Genomic DNA, 20,477 nt, shown 5'->3' with positions numbered 1-20,477 from the left:
AGTACAAATAAGCTGGAGCAACAAACCAGGGCTACAATATAGTCAAAAATGAGTGTAATCTAATTACTCATAGTACAAAGTGCATAAGTGCCATAAATACAAGCCAATAAATACAAGTGCCATAAATACATACATAAATACAAGCCAATTTATACAGAGTCAACTTCAAGTGCATAAATACAAAATTCAAGTAAATAGCAAATATATAATAGTTATGACTGTCCGGAGCAAATCTTATCAATTAAAGTGCAAATGCTGAAATTGACAAAGAAGAATCGGTAGGTGGGAGCTTGTGCCAATGATACATTAACAGTCCATGGAGTCAAGACATATATAGAAGAAAACGCCGACGGGGACGCAGGAGAGGCCGGGACGAGTTGGGCACGAAGTATGCACAGTCCGAATTGTTACACGCCCAGGAGGAAGTGAGGAGTGATCCTCATGAAACGGGTTATTGTTATTTGCCTGCAAGTCCCCGTCGGCGTTTTCTTCTATATATGTCTTGACTCCATGGACTGTTAATGTATCATTGGCACAAGCTCCCACCTACCGATTCTTCTTTGTCAATTTCAGCATTTGCACTTTAATTGATAAGATTTGCTCCGGACAGTCATAACTATTATATATTTGCTATTTACTTGAATTTTGTATTTATGCACTTGAAGTTGACTCTGTATAAATTGGCTTGTATTTATGTATGTATTTATGGCACTTATGCACTTTGTACTATGAGTAATTAGATTACACTCATTTTTGACTATATTGTAGCCCTGGTTTGTTGCTCCAACCCATTTTTATCAGTAAAGCAAGGTAAGGGTCATAAGGCTGCTTCTCCCTTAGCTTCCTTCCTCCTGGGTTTGCACTCTCTCTCTCTCTCTCTCTCTTTAAACCATTCCTAACCTTGCTGCTTATTCCCTGCTAGCTTTAAAAGCCAGGAGAGGGTTAAATGGCTGTTTTTTCCCTTCCTCCCTCAGTGGTATGAACTCACGCTTTTATTTTATTTTTTTCAAAGCTAGGAAAGTGTTGTAAGGTTGCTGTGTTGTAATTTTACTGCCCTTTCCTCCTGGCTTTAAAAGCCAGGAAAGGGTTAAATGACTGCTTTCCCCTCCCTCCCAGTAAGCTAAAAAAAACCTCAAGCCTTTTTGCACAGCCGTTTGCAAAACAAAGCAGCAGGGAAGCTGCCCAGAGGGAATGAACCAACAGCATTTTAATCCTTTCCTGGCTTGGCTTAAAAAAAATGAGAATGGAACAAGCAGGAAAAGTACGTTTCCCACCCAGAAGTCAGCCACCGACGGGCATGGGGCATCTCAACCAGCAAATACAGGTGGGGTGTGTGTTCCAATATTGCAACATTACTACGCTTGCTCAAAGTTTAAAAAAAAAAAAGAGTGACATGAATTGCAAAGCCCCGAAAGCCTGAAACAGCACTAAAGCCAGTCCAAAATGAAAAACAAGAGCCCAAACTGAAACTGCCTCGGACAGTGTGGAACGTGGGAGTGCCGTGCCGAAGCCATTGCGATGGGGGCGAATGCTCATAAATGGCAGTTTAAACCATAAGTACAAAAGGGGCCAAAGTCTTATAGATTTGCCCCATTGATAGAAGGAGCATCCTTTGAAATGCACTGGTTCTAAAAATGGCTAAAAAGCACAGAAAAGCTCATCAACAGATTGAAGGGGAAATCTAGAATGGCACCGGCTGATATTTATTACCTTCGACAATTCCAGATCCCAAAGCATGGTGAACCGAAGGCTCCTTTTCAGGTCATGGACACTGTCAGTAATCAGGCCTTATTCTCTGCCCATGTGAAGGATGGCAAGATGGGGATTTTCTAAGACACGTCACCCTGAATTATTTGGGTCCCTCCCCTACACTGATTCTTCTTTTATTGGTGCACTTTTTTGGGGTGTGTGTGTGTGTGCTTACTTACTCATCTGTAGCTCCTGGCTGTCCCAGAATAGTTAAACAAACAAATTCTCATGGAACCAAAGCTCATTTTCAATCCAGACTTTTTCATTGTTTTTACTAGCTGCAGAAGAAGTCAAGACCCGATATTGCTTGTTCAAATCTACAATCTCCATTTTCCTTGCACCAGTAAAAGCTTTGGCTTAACTACCCCCTGCCCCCACCAATAGTCAGTCCTCTGTAGGCAGACTTCGTATGAATGCAAAGCAACATAAGCAGGGCCAGGATCCAAGAAGTTACTGGTGGAGTCTCCAAGGGCGTGAGCATTCCCCATGAGCATCAGACCGGTCCAAGCAATTGGCTCTGCCTGCTTCAAAAGGGGCTGGCTCTGGGGTGTAGTGGGGGCTGGCCTTCAAACAGGACAGATGCCCCAAACCTCCTTAGGCACATGGAACTGGCTGAGCAGTTCTTTGGATTCCAGCCCAAAGGCACTAAATATAACACATTAAGCTGAAGAATACTGAAATTTATACCAGCTGTTACAAATGTGCATGACAAGATTGCTTATTTTTGAACAATAAAGGATGAGACACATGGCTGTTCAGTATGACCCTCCATGTCAAAAGGCAGGTGGTCCTTGAATGCCAGGGGCTGAGGGTAATTGGGGGGGGCATCTGTGTGTGAACTTCAGTTCCAGAGGGGCCTGGCTGCCCACTGTTGCAAGCCAACTGTCAGGCTGGATGAAGTTGCCTTGGTTGAATTCAGCACAGCCATTCTTGCGTCCAGCAAAGTCCTGGCCAGGTGGCGCACCTGAGCCAATCGGCTGAGACAGACACATATGAAAGCCGGATGAGAAGCTGCCCTCACCTCTTTGCTGTGGGAAAGTAGCGAGAGCAGGAGGCGCCGTCCCAGGCACAGTAGGGATCCCGCGCGAGGCAGCACTCAGCACAGGCCTTCCCATACACGTCGCAGCGGTGCAAGGGAAGCTGGGAAACGCCGACAGCTGAGCCAACATAGAGCTGTTGCTGTGGGGGAAAGATGGGAGAAACAGGAATGTTTTCACACAACAGGCATTTGTGCCACAGGGACTCACTTTGGAGCACATTTCGTATGGCTCTGCGCCTCCGTTGGAGTCCAGCTCCTGCGTTCTGCTGTAACGCCCCAGAAAACAAACTTCTCTTTGCCCCCAAAGGGAGACATCTCTACACATCACTTATGCAGTGGAAAACAAGAACGTGGTTCCATTTGCCTTTTAGGCCCTGTTGGACAGGGTTACAGTGAGGCCCCTCCCCAAACCCTGCCCTCCCCAAGCCCCACCCCCCAAATTGCCAGGAATTTCCCGAGCCACAGTCACCAGCCCGATGAAGAGGCAAAGCCAGAAGCTTCTCACGGTGCCTCACAAATCCCTGCTCTCTCCACCACTCGTTTTACCCAAGGGCAGACTGATTTTTATAGACTCCATTTTTCACAAATAATTTGGGTTTTGTTAGCTGTCGAGAGAATGTTAATATTGTGAATTTGTTTTCTAGAGTATCAGGGAGAATAGTAATCTGTGCTGAATCCATAAAGAGGCCTCGGAAGGAGAAGTTAAACACATGGCTCATTCTCTAATGTTTTCAGAAGAGTTCTTGTAAAAATAAATCAAAAGCAGAGCATTCTTGTACCATATGAACACACATGTATGACTTGACAGCTTTGTCTGAAAATACGTTTTTCTATACTAGTATGACCCCTTAAACCTCACCCTCCACACTCCTTGTTATTTTAGGTGATAAATTCAAAGTATTTTATGTCAAACACATTCATTTTAGGCAACCTTCCAATATACAGTGGGGTTCCCAGTGGAGGTGGCAGAATTCTCAATATAAAGATGGACTTTTATTGATCATTATCCCTTTGCAACTTAAAAACCATGCCACTTGCATACATGGTTTCTAGCATTTTTTAAAAAATATGTATTTTTCTTTTGTTTTGAGAGCCAGTTTGGTGTAGTGGTTAAGAGAGGTGGGACTCTAATCTGGAGAGCCGGGTTTGATTCCCCAACTCCTCCACTTGAAGCCAGCTGGGTGACCTTGGGCTAGTCACAGCTCTCTCAGAGCTCTCTCAGCCCCACCCCCCTCACAGGGTGTTTTGTTGTGGAGATAATAATGACATACTTTGTAAACTGCTCTGAGTGGGCATTAAGTTGTCCTGAAGGGCGGTATATAAATCGAATGTTGTTGTTATACCGTGCCTCAAATTATTCTGAAAACACAAAGGTTGCAAAATGTCTATCAAAGACTATGAGTCCCTCTACACAAGACGTCTTACAGGGGGGCACTCAAGGGGCTTTTCTCCAAGCGTTCTCTGCCTCCCTAGCAGTGCAGGTGTATCCACGATGGGAGGACGAGTGTAAGGTCTGTCACTTGAGCATCCCCATGTAAGATGTCTTGCGTAGAGAGACTCTGATCTTATGATTCAGGGTTGTTTATTTAAATATGACATACTCCTTTATTCATGTACAGTGTTTAGTTCTCATGGCCCCTTCTTACATGCCAAGGGCAAGGCCAGTTGCCACCTTGGGGTCAGGTAGCAATTTTCCACAGGCCAGTTTGGCTAGGGATCCTGGAGGTGTTTTGCCATCTTCTGGGCATAGAGCAGGGGTCACTGGGGCAGTCGGGGGAAGGGGTAGTTGTGAATTTCCAGCATTGTGTAAAGGGTTGGACTAGATGACCCTAGAGGTCCCTTCCAACCCTATGATTCTATATAAATAATGGCATGGGTCCAACCAGGCCCCTCCAAAGACTTTTGGGCAGCAATTTCCACCAGTTCCTTCCTCTCAGTGAGGGCACCCACTCCCCCCCCCCCCCAGTGTTCTTCACAAGGGTCCACTGGTCCCAAAAGAAAAAAAATAAGGGACCGCAGCAAGAGACAGAAGTAGGAAAGTCCTGTCTGGCTATACTGCAATACTATCTCATCCTTCTGCTGGCCGGGAATATTGATTGCTCTCCACTGACTTAGCCACCATTCTCCTTGCTGCTTTGCCATTTTAATTCCATCTTCTTAACCATCCCCTCCCAATCACCTCAGGTAGAAGAGGAACTCAGCACAAGGCACTCTGAAGACTTGCACGTGTTGACATTTCTTGCATCTGCTGAAATGTCAAACCCTGGGGAGGGATGGGTCAAAACTGAAAACTAGTTAGGGTTTTTCCAGTCAGAGTTTTGGAAACCTGGATTTCTGTACCCTACACTGTAGCTGTAGTTGGCCCTATTGTGAAGATTTCTCCATTCACATGGAGACCAATCCTTGGCTGTTAAATATATGGATATGAATTTGACCTCAAGAACACCAGATATGTGAAACAAATAAGCACAACATGGTTTGCATTGCCACTCCCAAAGCAGTCATTCATTCATTCACTTACTTATTATCCACCTTTCTCACTGAGACCAGGGCTTTTTTTCTGGGAAAAGAGGTGGTGGAACTCAGTGGTGGAACTCAGGACCGCACAATGACATCACTTGGGGTCAGCTGGAACAAGGGGGGAGTTTTTTAAAGTTTAAATTGCCCTCGGCGAAAATGGTCACATGGCCGGTGGCCCCGCCCCCTGATCTCCAGACAGAGGGGAGTTTAGATTGCCCTCTGTGCCACGGCACGAAGGGCGATCTAAACTCTCCTCTGTCTGGAGATCAGGGGGCGGGGCCACCGGCCATGTGACCATTTTCAAGAGGTATCAGAACTCTGTTCCACCACGTTCCAGCTGAAAAAAAGCCCTGACTGAGACTCAATAGTCTTCTAATGGTAATGTACAAAAATATATATTCAATCTAATGTGTCTCATGAAATATGTCCAGATTAACATACAAAAATTCAAATGGATTAAGCAGCAAAATACATAACACTTCCATCCAAAAATATATATATAAATATACAAAGTATCCAACAGTGAAAGTGCACACAGGCACCCACAAATTAAGCAATGTAAAGGTGCAACGATGTGAAGGTGCGCATAGGCACTCAAAGGAAGTCCAAGGACGTAGGCACCCACAAATTAAGCAATGTAAAGGTGCAACGATGTGAAGGTGCGCATAGGCACTCAAAGGAAGTCCAAGAACGTAGGCACCCACAAATTAAGCAATGTAAAGGTGCACACAGGCACTCAAAACACTCAACTCAAGTGCACGCAGGCACTGTAACGCCAGTATGAGGGTGTATAAGTATACAGTATAAGAGACAATCATATGCACCTGCAAAACGCCCCTAGTAGTTTACCTCATTAGGTGCAGCTGCCCTTGTTATACATCGGCAGTGCCATGTGTCCCCTTAACGTTCGCATCTAGGAACATTTATCTTGTATTAAACATAATATCCAAGAGGCACCTTTGGTTGAACATTTCTCCAACCAACACAATGGCCTCAGAGATCTTAAGGTTTCAGTTTTGGAGGTCTTGAGCACGGAAAATTGCCTAAAAAATTATTACAGCTGGAATCCAGATGGATCCATAGACTTAACACTTTAGCACCTGCTGGTCCAAACAATGCTTTGGACCTTTCGTGCTATTTGTAAATGTTGAGGCTGGTTTTTCTCTTGAAGCGTCTTTTTCCCCTTCTTCCCCCACCCCTTCCTTTTTGCACTTGGAGAACCGCTGCTCCTTTAAAAGTTTTGATTAAATGGCTGTTAGGGAATGAGAGTTTGCGGCGTTCAGACCATTGCGTCAACGTCATTTGGCGGAAGGAAGAATACACATGAGGATATTGTGAGTTAGTTTGCTCTGTTTATGGTTCATATGACTGTCTCTTATACTGTATAAATATTATTGGTATATTTTGTGTCATCTTTAAACAGATATGAGAATTGAATGCCTATGAAGAGGTGGTTTCCCCACGAAACGGGTATATTTAACTTATGCTGGCAAATCCCGTAGGCGTGGCAGATGTGGCTTTGGATAATTTCTCCTACAGCTACCACACAGCCTCATATCTGATTTTTGTGGATGTTTTCACCGCCTTGGGTTGGAGTTGCTCTAGCATTTGCTCCTGAGCACCTAGATTCCATTTGGAGTGCCTGCGTGTACCCTCATACTGGTGTTACAGTGCCTGCGTGCACTTGAGTTGAGTATTTTGAGTGCCTGTGTGCACCTTTACATTGCTTAATTTGTGGGTGCCTACGTCCTTGGACTTCCTTTGAGTGCCTATGTGCACCTTCATATCGTTGCACCTTTACATTGCTTAATTTGTGGGTGCCTACGTCCTTGGACTTCGAGTGCCTATGTGCACCTTCATATCGTTGCACCTTTACATTGCTTAATTTATGGGTGCCTACGTTCTTGGACTTCCTTTGAGTGCCTATGCGCACCTTCATATCGTTGCACCTTTACATTGCTTAATTTGTGGGTGCCTACGTTCTTGGACTTCCTTTGAGTGCCTATGTGCACCTTCATATCGTTGCACCTTTACATTGCTTAATTTGTGGGTGCCTACGTTCTTGGACTTCCTTTGAGTGCCTATGCGCACCTTCATATCGTTGCACCTTTACATTGCTTAATTTGTGGGTGCCTACGTTCTTGGACTTCCTTTGAGTGCCTATGTGCACCTTCATATCGTTGCACCTTTACATTGCTTAATTTGTGGGTGCCTACGTTCTTGGACTTCCTTTGAGTGCCTATGCGCACCTTCACATCGTTGCACCTTTACATTGCTTAATTTGTGGGTGCCTACGTTCTTGGACTTCCTTTGAGTGCCTATGTGCACCTTCATATCGTTGCACCTTTACATTGCTTAATTTGTGGGTTGCCTACGTTCTTGGACTTCCTTTGAGTGCCTATGTGCACCTTCATATCGTTGCACCTTTATATTGCTTAATTTGTGGGTTGCCTACGTTCTTGGACTTCCTTTGAGTGCCTATGTGCACCTTCATATCGTTGCACCTTTATATTGCTTAATTTGTGGGTGCCTACGTTCTTGGACTTCCTTTGAGTGCCTATGTGCACCTTCATATCGTTGCACCTTTACATTGCTTAATTTGTGGGTGCCTACGTTCTTGGACTTCCTTTGAGTGCCTATGTGCACCTTCATATCGTTGCACCTTTACATTGCTTAATTTGTGGGTTGCCTACGTTCTTGGACTTCCTTTGAGTGCCTATGCGCACCTTCACATCGTTGCACCTTTACATTGCTTAATTTGTGGGTTGCCTACGTTCTTGGACGTCCTTTGAGTGCCTATGTGCACCTTCATATCGTTGCACCTTTACATTGCTTAATTTGTGGGTTGCCTACGTTCTTGGACTTCCTTTGAGTGCCTATGTGCACCTTCATATCGTTGCACCTTTATATTGCTTAATTTGTGGGTGCCTACGTTCTTGGACTTCCTTTGAGTGCCTATGTGCACCTTCATATCGTTGCACCTTTACATTGCTTAATTTGTGGGTGCCTACGTTCTTGGACTTCCTTTGAGTGCCTATGTGCACCTTCATATCGTTGCACCTTTACATTGCTTAATTTGTGGGTTGCCTACGTTCTTGGACTTCCTTTGAGTGCCTATGCGCACCTTCACATCGTTGCACCTTTACATTGCTTAATTTGTGGGTGCCTACATTCTTGGACTTCCTTTGAGTGCCTATGCGCACCTTCATATCGTTGCACCTTTACATTGCTTAATTTGTGGGTGCCTACGTTCTTGGACTTCCTTTGAGTGCCTATGTGCACCTTCATATCGTTGCACCTTTACATTGCTTAATTTGTGGGTGCCTACGTTCTTGGACTTCCTTTGAGTGCCTATGTGCACCTTCATATCGTTGCACCTTTACATTGCTTAATTTGTGGGTGCCTACGTTCTTGGACTTCCTTTGAGTGCCTATGTGCACCTTCATATCGTTGCACCTTTATATTGCTTAATTTGTGGGTGCCTACGTTCTTGGACTTCCTTTGAGTGCCTATGTGCACCTTCATATCGTTGCACCTTTACATTGCTTAATTTGTGGGTGCCTACGTTCTTGGACTTCCTTTGAGTGCCTATGTGCACCTTCATATCGTTGCACCTTTACATTGCTTAATTTGTGGGTTGCCTACGTTCTTGGACTTCCTTTGAGTGCCTATGCGCACCTTCATATCGTTGCACCTTTACATTGCTTAATTTATGGGTGCCTACATTCTTGGACTTCCTTTGAGTGCCTATGCGCACCTTCATATCGTTGCACCTTTACATTGCTTAATTTGTGGGTGCCTGTGTGCACCTTCACTGTTGGATACTTTGTATATTTATATATATTTTTGGATGGAAGTGTTATGTATTTTGCTGCTTAATCCATTTGAATTTTTGTATGTTAATCTGGACATATTTCATGAGACACATTAGACTGAATATATATATATTTGTGCATTACCATTAGATGACTGGTGGCGATTTCTTCTCTGCATTTTCCCTGTTGCTGCTAGTTCACTCGACCGGAGAAAGCCCCCCCTTTCCCTTCTGACTGAGACTCGGCAGGTCAAATATCTGCCTCTCTATTTTAGAGACAGACAGTCCAGCCTACACATGTTGTCTGTACTGCCTAAAGCATTTTGGATTCTCTCGCTTCCTCAAGAGTGCAATGCAGTACCAGGCGCTGAAGGGCACAGGGTTGTGAAGAAGCTGCTAGAGCCTTAGCTTCATGCATCAGTCCAAAGTGCAGGGACTGTCCCCTAATCCTTTGGCCAGAAGAACTTCTTCCCTTATCAACTCAAGCCAAAGTCTCAAAGTAGTCCACTTCTTAAGCTGAGTTCATCAGGAATCCCACCACTAAAGTTTGTGTGATACTGTACTGAGTGCATCATTTTACATCTCTCTGTTTATCGAGAGATAGCAAAGTAAGAATGGAGCAGCTGGAATAGCCCAAACTAGCCTCATCTTGTCAGATCTTGGAATGTGTGAATAAGAACTGCTGGAGCTTGGTAATATAATAGTTAACCATAGAATATTCATATGTTTTATGTTGAGCACTTTGCACTTTAACATGAATATATAAAAATGTAATAAGCTTCTTATTTATGTACATGAGGGAATGTGTAGTTCCTTTTTTGTGAGTTTGGTTCCCGTTTAACCCTCTTTAACAGTCAGATCTTGGAAGCTAAGCAGGGTCAGCCCTGATTACTACTTAGAGACCACCAAGTTAGATGGGCTGCTAAGCCGATGCAGGCAATGGAAAACAATCCTGGTTTGTCTCTAGCTTTGGAACTCCCATGAGGGGTTGCCCTGAGTTGGTTCTGAATTGATGGCGTTTGGCTATTATTAAGAAAGAATAACTTTGGATGTTACAGTAGCCACACGTCACTTCCTTGTATAGCCAACAAGTGAAGGGATTCAGCTGTGCAAGCGACAGTGTCACGTATGCATTGCACCGGGCTCATTTGACACTGAAGTAAAGGGGACCTAAAGGTGCTTTATGGTGGCTGGACAATGGGCCTCATTTAGCATGTGCATTCGTGCTCTGCTCTGGAAGAGGCACAAGCACTGGTCGCAGCACTGCCAATTTTGGAGAAGGGAATTCCCTCCCCCCCTCCCCCCGCCCCCCACTGCAAAATGTAGCCAGGAAACCCTCCTGGGGTTCCTGGCAATGTGACACCTCCAGATTCAGCAAGAAGAATATTTGGGTTCCATTTCCATTGCTATAAAATCATTAAAAAACATTTTCTCAATTCCTCGTCTATCAGATATTCCTCAAGAAAGTAAAGATGTTTCTGGAAAAGGATGGGTGGTGTCAATCGCCATCTTGGGTCGCGGGGCGGTTTTCTAGGGATCCTGGAGGTGCCATCTTCTGGGTATGGAGCAGGGGTCACTGGGGCAGTCGGGGGGGGGATACTATTTGTGAATTTCCTGCATTGTGGCCACAGAGGTCCCTTCCAGCCTTAGGATTCTATGATTCTATCTGGCAAAAATATCCATTCAGATATAGCCAAGTTAATGGCTTCGAAATGTTGGACCCCATCAATATTCAAACATCTCATGGCTGTGTCTTCAGTACCTGCTTTGTAGATATCTTCATTGCCGAAATAGCTGCGGGTTCCTGGAAGAGAGTAGGAGAGAGGTCAACGTCAAAGACGCCTTCAGTCACTGCCCTCCTCAACAGCATGAGAACGGGCTCACCTGCCCTTGATTCATCCTAGTGATGACCTTCACACTGAACACTGACGCAGTTACGGATGCGCTTGAATGCATTTCAGCCAATGAAGCAGGTGTAAGGCGTGCTCGCTCCCCAGCACACCATGCACGGCAAATTAGGAGCCAGCCTCAGGGATGTGGACCCCTCTCCCCCTCCTCTTACTGTCCTTGGAGTCATGTTACGTATTAGTAGGGTTGCCTAGTTAGTAGGGTTGCTAGCCCCCACTTAGGGAAAGGGATCCCCTGCCCTAAGTGACATCACTTCTGGTTTGACATGGAAGCAACGAGGGCTCAGCAGGGCCAAATTAGCCCCCAAACACAGCTCTTCGGGGCCAATTTGGCCTTGACGAGACCCCATCACTTCCATTTTAAATGAGGAGTGACATCAGCAGAAGGCCCGCAGAGCGCACGCAAGCCAAGTGTGTGTGCAGAGGAGTGGCACCCTCCCCCTGTCCAGCCTGCCCCCACCTCCATTTGAAGGTAAGGGGGATGGCAGCCCTAGCAACGAGCCATGGTGGATGTGAACCACTTCCCTTCTTCACATGAGTTTGAATCCCACTTCTTGGATTCCTCCTCCTCGTCCACATTGTTGGCAGGTGGAGACAGGGGGTGTCAGAACATGGTTCACAGGATAGTGGAGAATTTCACACAGGGCTACCTGTAGGGGGAGTGCCAGATGGAGCATAGCAAGTAGTCCCACTCTAAGGACAAAGGGACGTTTGGCTTCCTTACAGTTTCCTAAGATTGCTCCAGTTTCTATCCAGGTACATTTACCTAGTTCACGTCAAGCTTTCTTACACTTCAACTCTATTGATCCCATGGGGGACAAAATACGGCTGAGTGGAAGCTAATCAAGCAGACTCTCCACTGGGTATTGGAAGGCATCAATTATGGGCTACAGTGAAATGTTTGCTCAGCTGTTCAAGGAGATGCACAAAACAGATTTAAAAGGCATTTGCTATCAATATAGCACATCTGGAATGCCTTCAGTCTGGCAGGGGTTCTAAATGAAAAGCACCATATTTGGCATATTGGAAATCAGGCTGTTAAATGCATTCTTTGGTGACAGAAAATTAGATCCCTACACCCCAGGGGTATATGAAAATTCCAAAGTGATGCATGAAATTTCATATCAGGTTTCTATATGAAATTCAATTCTTTTGGCACGTAGACACCCCCACACCCCCACACTTTGAACTCTTGTTTGCACCTGCACTGAAAACAAAGATGAAGTACTGTAAGATCGCTGATTAGGAACTCTTGGCTATGCCAACCGTCTGATCTGTATATTCCCTGGCATGTGCAAATGAAATGTTCCCAACATGACAGAAACCTCTCTGATGGCTTCCTGGAGATGCTTCTCTTCACTTGCCTCTCACCACCCCCTTCAGCTCACCTGCCCAACTCGCTGCCTCACCATGCAGCAAAGCGAGGGGTCCCTGGTCCTTTGGCCAGACACTGGCCTGTCCACCACCCTGCAGCAACAGTACCCACCTTTGCTTTGAGTGCAAATAGGCAGGGGACAGAGAACGGTCTGTATTTAACAAGCCATATATTATAAAATGAGCATCGGCACACATTCACACACTGTCATGTAAAGGCGTTCCTGAGTGGCTAAAACAGTTCCAGTCTCCTCTCAGTTCTGCAATGCAATCCAGAAGACGTGGATGAAGGCGACGCTCTGGTCCACTGGAGCTCAATAAACATTTTGAGGTACTTGAGGTGGCGATGGAGATGAGAGTGGAAGGAGAACCACAAAAACCTGGAGGAGGGAGCGAAGAGGGCCTGGGGCCACGCGGAAGTGGAAGAAAACGGGAAAAGGTGGTCGTCGGGGACTCTCTGCTCAGGGGTACGGAACGTCATGTGTCCAGGCCAGATCCCCTACTCCGAGAGATGTGTTGCTTGCCGGGAGACAGAATTCAGGATATTACAGACCGACTGCCGAATCTGATCAGACCGACTGATCAGTACCTGTTTGTGCAGGTGCACATAGGAAAGAATGACACGGCTGTGAATACCATCACAAGAGGACTATGAAGCTCTTGGAAGGCAGTTGAAGACAGTGGGGGCACAGGTGGTATTCTCTTCGATCCCTCCTGTCAAAGGAAGAGGAATGCAAAGAGAGCAGACCATACTCGAGGTGAAGTGTTGGCTGAGGTGGTGGTGCCGGCAGGAGAGCTTTGGGTTCTGGGACCACAGGAGAAGTTTTCTTAGAGAAGGCCTTCTAGCACATGATGGGCTTCACCTCTCAAGGTCAGGGAAGAAAATGTTTGGAAAGAACCTGGAGAGCTTCATCAGGAGAGCTTTAAACTGATGCCGCAAGGGGACGTGGATGATCAATGTGGGGATTTCAATGAAGAATTGATAACAGCAGAGGCCCACCTGGGTAGGTCAGATCAAACAAAGGTACAAGGCTACAAGTGCCTATATACCAAGGCCCGAAGTATGGGTAATAATAAGAAGGCAGAGCTTGAGCTTCTCTTGCAAACAGAGGGCTACGATATAGTAGGAATTACTGAGACTTGGTGGGATGATTCCCATGACTGGAATGTGGTAGTGGATGGGTACAAGTTGTTCAAGAAAAACCGGAAGGGTAGAAGAGGAGGCGGAGTGGCATTGTATGTGAGGAGAGGGATTGATTGTCACTGAGTTCTGGATTATGTGGTTGACAGCCCAGTGGAAAGTATGAGGGTGGAAATAAGGGGAGGAAGGACAAAGGGTATTGTTGTTGGAGTCTGCTACAGACTGCCTGACCAGGGAGAGGAAATGGATGCTGCCCTCCTTGAACAGATCCAGATATCAGAACCTTATAATTATGGGTGACTTCAACTTCCCCGATGTGTGCTGGGAGACAAGTTCAGCAAAGCGACAAGACCCACGCAACTTCCTTAGCTGCCTGGCCGATATCTTCCTTTTTCAAATGGTGGAGGAAGCTACAAGGGACACGGCCATACTAGATTTAATATTAACCAACAGGGAAGAATTGGTAGATAGGGTGAAGGTGGTGGAGACCTTAGGGGGAAGTGACCATGTCCTCCTTGAATTCCAGTTGCTGTGGGGAGCCAAGGAAGTTTGTAGCCAGACTCATAGGTTAGATTTTCATAGGACCGACTTCAATGAACTCAGAGGCTTGATGAGAGTCATTCCGTGGGGGAGTGTGCTGGAAGGGAAAGGAGCGAGTGAAGGGTGGGCCATTCTCAAACACGAGCTTTTGCAAGCTCAAGCCCTCACTATTCCAGCAAGACGGAAACATGGGAAGGGCTCCAAGAAACCGATGTGGATGAATTAGAGAGCTCCAGAATAAGCTAAGGGAGAAAAAGGAAATGTTCAGGAAATGGAGAGAAGGACAGACCTCTAAAGAGGAATATATGAGGGTTACTAGGTGCTGCAGGGCTGTTTCCAGATGGCTTACCTGCACCCGCAACGTCACGCCACGTTGCGGGAAAACGCGAAATATCGCGTTTTCTCGCACGAGTTTTGCTCAACGTCACACGACGTCGTGCAAAACTCGCGCGAGAAAACGCGATATTTCGCGTTTTCCCCGCAACGTGGCATGCCATTGCGGGTGCACGTAAGCCATCTGGAAACGGCCCAGATCAGCCATCAGAGAAGCTAAAGCTCTGTATGAGCTGGGTCTGGCCAGGGGGGCTCACTACAATAAGAAAAACTTCTACAGATATGTGCGAAGCAAACACAAGGTAAAAGATGCAATTGGACCGCTGTTGGGAGTGGAAGGGGAAACTCTGAGGGAGGACAGAGAAAAAGCAGACAGGCTTAATGACTTTTTTGCCTCTGTTTTCTCCCTGAAGAACTTGAGCCCATCTAGAGATGGTAGTAGACGCGACAGGACACCTGGGGGGCTAGTTGACATTGACAGAGAGGTTGTGGAGAGGCATCTGGCTGCACTGGACGAATACAAATCCCCTGGGCCAGATGGTGTGCACCTAAGAGTGCTCAAAGAACTTTCTAGAGGGACTGGACTATAGAGTATAGACTATAGAGAACTTTCTCTGCAGACTGGACTACAGGACAGTTCGGTGGATAGGGAACTGGTTAGAGGACCGCACCCAAAGAGTGGTGGTCAAAGGCGTTTCATCAGATTGGAGGAAAGTGTCCAGTGGGGTGCCACAGGGCTTAAATTACATGCAGAATGATACCTTCTGGATATTAGGAAAAACTTTTTCACGGTCAGAGTAGTTTAAAGGTGGAATCAGCTTCCTAGGGAGGTGGTGAGCTCCCCTTCACTGGCAGTCTTCAAGAAGAGGCTGGATGAATATTTGTCAGGGATGCTTTAGGCTCATTCTGCATTGGGCAGGGGGTTGGACTCTGTGATTCTGTGATTTTTCTAGGCGACGTGAAAATGAACACAGTGATTTTCATTGCAAAAGGTAATTTTGCTCAGATGCACAGAGAGAAGCCACAAAGCTCCAACACTTCCTTGAAGAACAGCTACCTGCTTCCTGGGACTGCTCGGCCTTCAGCTTCACTCTCCGCTCCCCACTCTTTCTCACCAGCTTTTGAAAGTGGGCCCACTGGGCCCCAGTTCTGCTGCCTTATGATGGCTGGACTGTACTTACTAAGGGAGCCCGGCAGATTTTCTTGCCACTATTCCGGTGAGCTTTGTTACTTTTGACTGTTTGTTTCTGTTATTTAAAGAGTACCTCTCTTACTGAGACTGAATTTTATTTATTTATTTATTTATTTATTTCCCTTCAATTTCTATTCTGCCCTCCCTGAACTGACAGGCTCAGGGCAGATTACACTCTGCAAAACAACACACTAAAACACATTTTACAATTTTAAAAGAGCCATATAAAACAGTGTGACATAAATATTTAAAAGGTACAAGAAAGCAGCGCAGGAGTAGTCAGTTAAAGAATCAGTCCGCCACCTACTCCACCATATTAAAATTACTTGCATGGTTGGTTAAAAAGTTTGATGGTGGATGCCTCTAGTAGGGAGGGCGTTCACCTTTATTTGGCTGGTGGGGGCCCAGCTCAGCCCCAACTATATGCAGGATGGAACAGCTCTGTCTTACAGGCCCGGAGGAAGGATAAGAGATCCTGCCGGGCCCTGGTCTTGTTCGACAGAGCGTTTCACCAGGTTGGAGCCAGGACCCAAAAGGCCCTGGCTCTGATCGAGGCTAAGCGGGCCTCTCTGGGGCCAGGGACCACTAACAGTTGTTTGTCACCTGATCTGAGCATCCTCTAGGGCACATATAGGGACAGGCGGTCCCGCAGATATGCTGGTCCCAGTCCACATAGGGCTTTATAGGTAAAAGTACCTAAAGCTTGAATCTGATTCGGTACTCCACTGGCAGCCAATGCAGCTGGCACAATACCAATGCAGCTGGTGCAATGCAGCTGGCGCAGTTATATGTGCACTGCTAGGCAGTCTGGTGATGACACACACCACTGCATTTTGAACCAGAAGCAACCGCTGTATCAGACCCAAAGGAAACCCCGCATAGAGTGCGTTACAGTAGTCTAACCTAGACGTGACCATTGCCTGGATCACTGTCATTAAGTTGCGGGTTGAGAGATAAGGGGCAAGCTGGCTGGTCTGTCAGAGACGAAAAAAGAAGACCCGGCAACCACTGTGACCTGAGCCTCCATTTTCAAGGAGGCATCTAGGATCACCCCCAGGATCCAGACCCTCAGAACTGGTGTGAGCAACGCCCCATCGAGGTCCGGGAGCCGGAGCCTCAAACCAACGCACCTGTGGCTCAAGTATTTTTTATTTATTTATTTTATTTATTTATTTCAAATTTCTATTCTGCACTCCCCGCGAGCAGGCTCGGGGTGGATAACAACGTATTAAAATACAGTAAAAATTCATCTACATTAAAACAACAGTGTATTAATACACATTTAAAACAGGACGGTGGGCAGCCTTCACAGGGAGGGTTAAGATTTTATACACCCCTTTTTTCAGGCTGGCAGAAGCCCAGCCTCAGCCATATGCCTGGCGGAACAACTCTGTCTTGCAGGCCTGGCAGAAGGATAGCAGGTCCTGCCGGGCCCTGATCTCAGCAGACAGAGCGTTCCACCAGGTGGGAGCCGGGACCGAAAAGGCCCTGGCTCTAGTTGAGGCCAGGTGGGCCTCCTTGGGGGCCAAGGACCACCAACAGCTGTTTGTTCCCTGATCAGAGTGTCCTCTGGGGAATATATGGGGAGATGGTCCTGTATATATGCTAGACTCAGTCCGCACAGGCCTTATAGGTCAATACCAGAACCTTGAATCTGATCTGGTACTCCACTGGCAACCAATGCAGCTCGTGTAAGATCGGCGTTATATGCGCCTTATTTTGCACTCTCATAACAACATGTGCCGCTGCATTTTGTACCAGCTGTAATCTCCGGGTCAGGCTCAAGGGCAGCCCCACATAGACTGAGTTAGTGTAATCTAGCCTAGAGATGACTGTTGCCTGGATCACTGTAGTTAAGTCACGGGTTGACAGGTAAGGGACAAGTTGCCTGGTCTGCTACAGATGGAAAAAAGAGGACCTGACAACCACTGTGACTTGTGCCTCCATTTTCAGGGAGGCATCCAAGATCACCTCCAGGCTCTTAACCCTTGGAACTGGCACCAACGGTGCCCCATCGAGGGCTGGGAGCCAGAGTCCCGAACCTAATCCCCCGTGGCTCAAGTACAGGACCTCCGTCTTCATTGAGTTCAGTTTCAGCCAACACTGCTTCAATCAACCAGTCACGGCTGCAAACGCATGTTCCAGGACATCTGGGGCTGAGTCGGACTGGCCATCCATCATCAGATACAACTGGGTGTCATCTGCATATTGATGACATCCAAGTCCGAAACTTCGCACCAACTGGGCAAGGGGGAGCATACAGATGTTAAACAATAATGGGGAGAGTATTGCTCCCTGTAGGACCCCACACACCAAAGGGTGGCGGGATGACAATTTCTCCCCAAGCACCACCCTCTGTCCTCAACCATGGAGAAAAGAGACAAGCCACTGTAAGGCAGTGCCTTGTATCCCCACATTGGTGAGGCAGTGAGTCAACTGTATTGCATGCTGCCAACAGATCCAATAATATCAGCAGCGCCAAGCCGCCTCGATCCAGATGTCTATGTACAGGATCTCTGTCTTCGTGGACACAAGACATTTGCGGACATAGGACAATTATGGGTACAGCCTGTTCCCAGTGAGAGAGAGATATAATGTTTTATCTTATCCTACTGATAACCCTACACATCAGTTTGTATACGGCAATTGTTCATACCTCCATTTCTGAATTCTAAGGCTGGGGTGGCCAAACCAAGATAGCTACTGCCAGAGAAGCTGATTTAGTCTGACAGAACTTTGCCCTGGGCCCCAAATCTGGACTTTGGTATCCCTCAATAGACTCTCTTCTTCTGACCATGTCCAGGGATCTTAGTCACACTTTTGGATTTCCACAGCACTAAAGTAACCAACGTGCTTATTTATCCATTCTACTCAGCCTCATACCTTTGTACTAATAACAGCACATCATTCCAAAATACGTTGGTCACATGAAACAACTCCCAATTCATCTCATGAAACCGCCTTGAACTATGTGGAAAAGCCGGGCATAAAAGTTTTAATAAACAAACAAACAAACAAACCTCTTCGCATCTGCTCTTATTCGACATTTAAGATATGTTATTCCATTAAGGCATGATTAGAACATATCTGATATATTCTACCTTCTGTTAGAGACTTCCACGGATATTATTGCTCTGGGCTTTCCTGCTAAGTCTTGCACATTGTGATTATACTTCAAACGTGATCTGCCTCATTCCCACAATATTCTCACCCTTTCCCATTCCACTTGAGCACTGAATCAGCCCGCCCTTGGCCTGTGCTGGTGCTAATGCTCACCCACGACAAAACAGCATTTTAAAAAGCAGCACACAGCGCAGTGTATATGGGGGGAAATGTGTGTGGTGTGTGTGTGGCTGTACATGCATAGGGTTGGCGGCCCAGCTCCAAGAGGCAGTGGGAATATTTGGGTGGACAGAGACTGGCAAAATGGCAAAGGGTGACGCTGCAACGTCACTTCTGCCTACGGACCCAAAATAACATCATGTTACTGCATCCTGCGACACTCGAGGATTTCCCCCAATTTCTATCAAAGCAGGAAAAGAAAAACCTGAGAGCAAGGCACAAAATTCCTGCAAAGCAGCCCGCTAACTCCACAGTGCCAATTATGGTGGAGGCTGCTCCTCCTCCCCAGCAGAGGAAGCCAAGGCACCCTCTGGTGGGCTGTGGGGCACGAGGCACCCGGCTGGCATCCTGCCTCTTGGAGAGGGTTTTCCATGTGCCACGTGGAGTGGACTTTTCATCCTATGCTTGAATTACGTGTAGTTACTGGCCAAGGAGTAATTACTGGCCAAGGAGTCGCCACTGCTGACCTGTAAGGAGATTGCTTCCTGGAAGGAATGCCCATCCCCATAGGAGAAGTCCCAGTACTTCTTACATTAGAAAAGAAACTATAGCCCTTACTTGGTAAAACATTTTTGCTCCACCCAGTAGTTGATGCGCTTTCCTGCCTCTTGAGAGGAAGGGGCTTGTATAATATCATGACGTTCTATAAGAGGCCTGCTTGAGAAAACAAACGGAGGCCAGAAGCTACTCTTCTGATTTTTGTTTTATTTTATTTGCCTCTGGCAAAATTCAACAGAGCCAGGCAGCGAAGTGTGCTGGTCTCTTTGCCAGGGATTCATTCCTGAATGACTTCGCCTTCCCTCTGTAGCACAGACAAAGTACGGACACAGCACGAGGTCACATTAGCAGAAGCAGAGGGCTATTCACTCCACCTTCCCCGTATTACTGGAGGAAGAGCCCCTTCCCCTCCTGGAAAGCTCCAGGGCTGCTGGCTTTGCTCAGCGGAGGGGCAGGATCCAGGGCAGTGGCCTGGCCAAAGAAAGCAGCAGCTCCACTCTGTCCTGCCCTGGCCAGCCCCCCCCCCCCGCGATCCTGTGCCCAGTGTGACATGTCACATTTTAAGAAGCATGTCAACAACCTAAAGCACTCTCTTGCTCCAAGAGGTGGGGTAAGGACTAATGGGGACACATTACAATGAAGTAGATTTTGGCTATATATTTGGAAAAACTTCCTGTACTGTAAACTGTTCACCAGTGAAGCTGTCTGCCTTGGCAGGTGGTCTTGCCGAAGCAGCTGGATGGCTGTCTGCCAAGGATGCTGGCGCTGAATAGACCCACCCTGAGTGGCCCTCCAAGCTCCCTTCCAGCTCCCACGTTCTGTGACTTGGAAATAAAGAACTCTATAAAGAACTGAAGAATGTTGTGCCTCCTTACAGGGCAAAGAGACCCAGCAACTGCAGTGCAGCATGGGAAGTGAAAAAAATAATAATAATTAAACAGAGTTCACTTTGAAGAACACTTGAGCTCCACCCCCCCCCTCCCCGGCCCAATATTCTGAGACTTGGTTTATATATAATATTTCGACTG

The 20,477-nt window shown here is 46.6% G+C and overlaps 1 protein-coding gene across 1 annotated transcript in view; it reads right to left on the bottom strand.

The window, feature by feature from the left end:
- Window positions 1-20,477, bottom strand: part of SEMA3A (semaphorin 3A) — a 365,431-nt gene that overhangs the window by 22,496 nt on the left and 322,458 nt on the right. Inside the window, exons 13-14 of the mRNA XM_055000206.1 lie at window positions 10,885-10,926; window positions 2,771-2,928 (exon numbers count right to left, since the gene is read on the bottom strand). Coding sequence (XP_054856181.1) covers window positions 2,771-2,928; window positions 10,885-10,926 — 200 coding nt within the window. The remainder of the gene's footprint in view (window positions 1-2,770; window positions 2,929-10,884; window positions 10,927-20,477) is intronic.

The sequence above is a fragment of the Eublepharis macularius genome, chromosome 16, assembly GCF_028583425.1.
Source record: "Eublepharis macularius isolate TG4126 chromosome 16, MPM_Emac_v1.0, whole genome shotgun sequence".
NCBI classification, from domain to species: domain Eukaryota; kingdom Metazoa; phylum Chordata; class Lepidosauria; order Squamata; family Eublepharidae; genus Eublepharis; species Eublepharis macularius.
The sequence above is the reverse complement of the archived record's forward strand: the minus strand, read 5'-3'. Positions and strand labels throughout refer to the sequence as shown.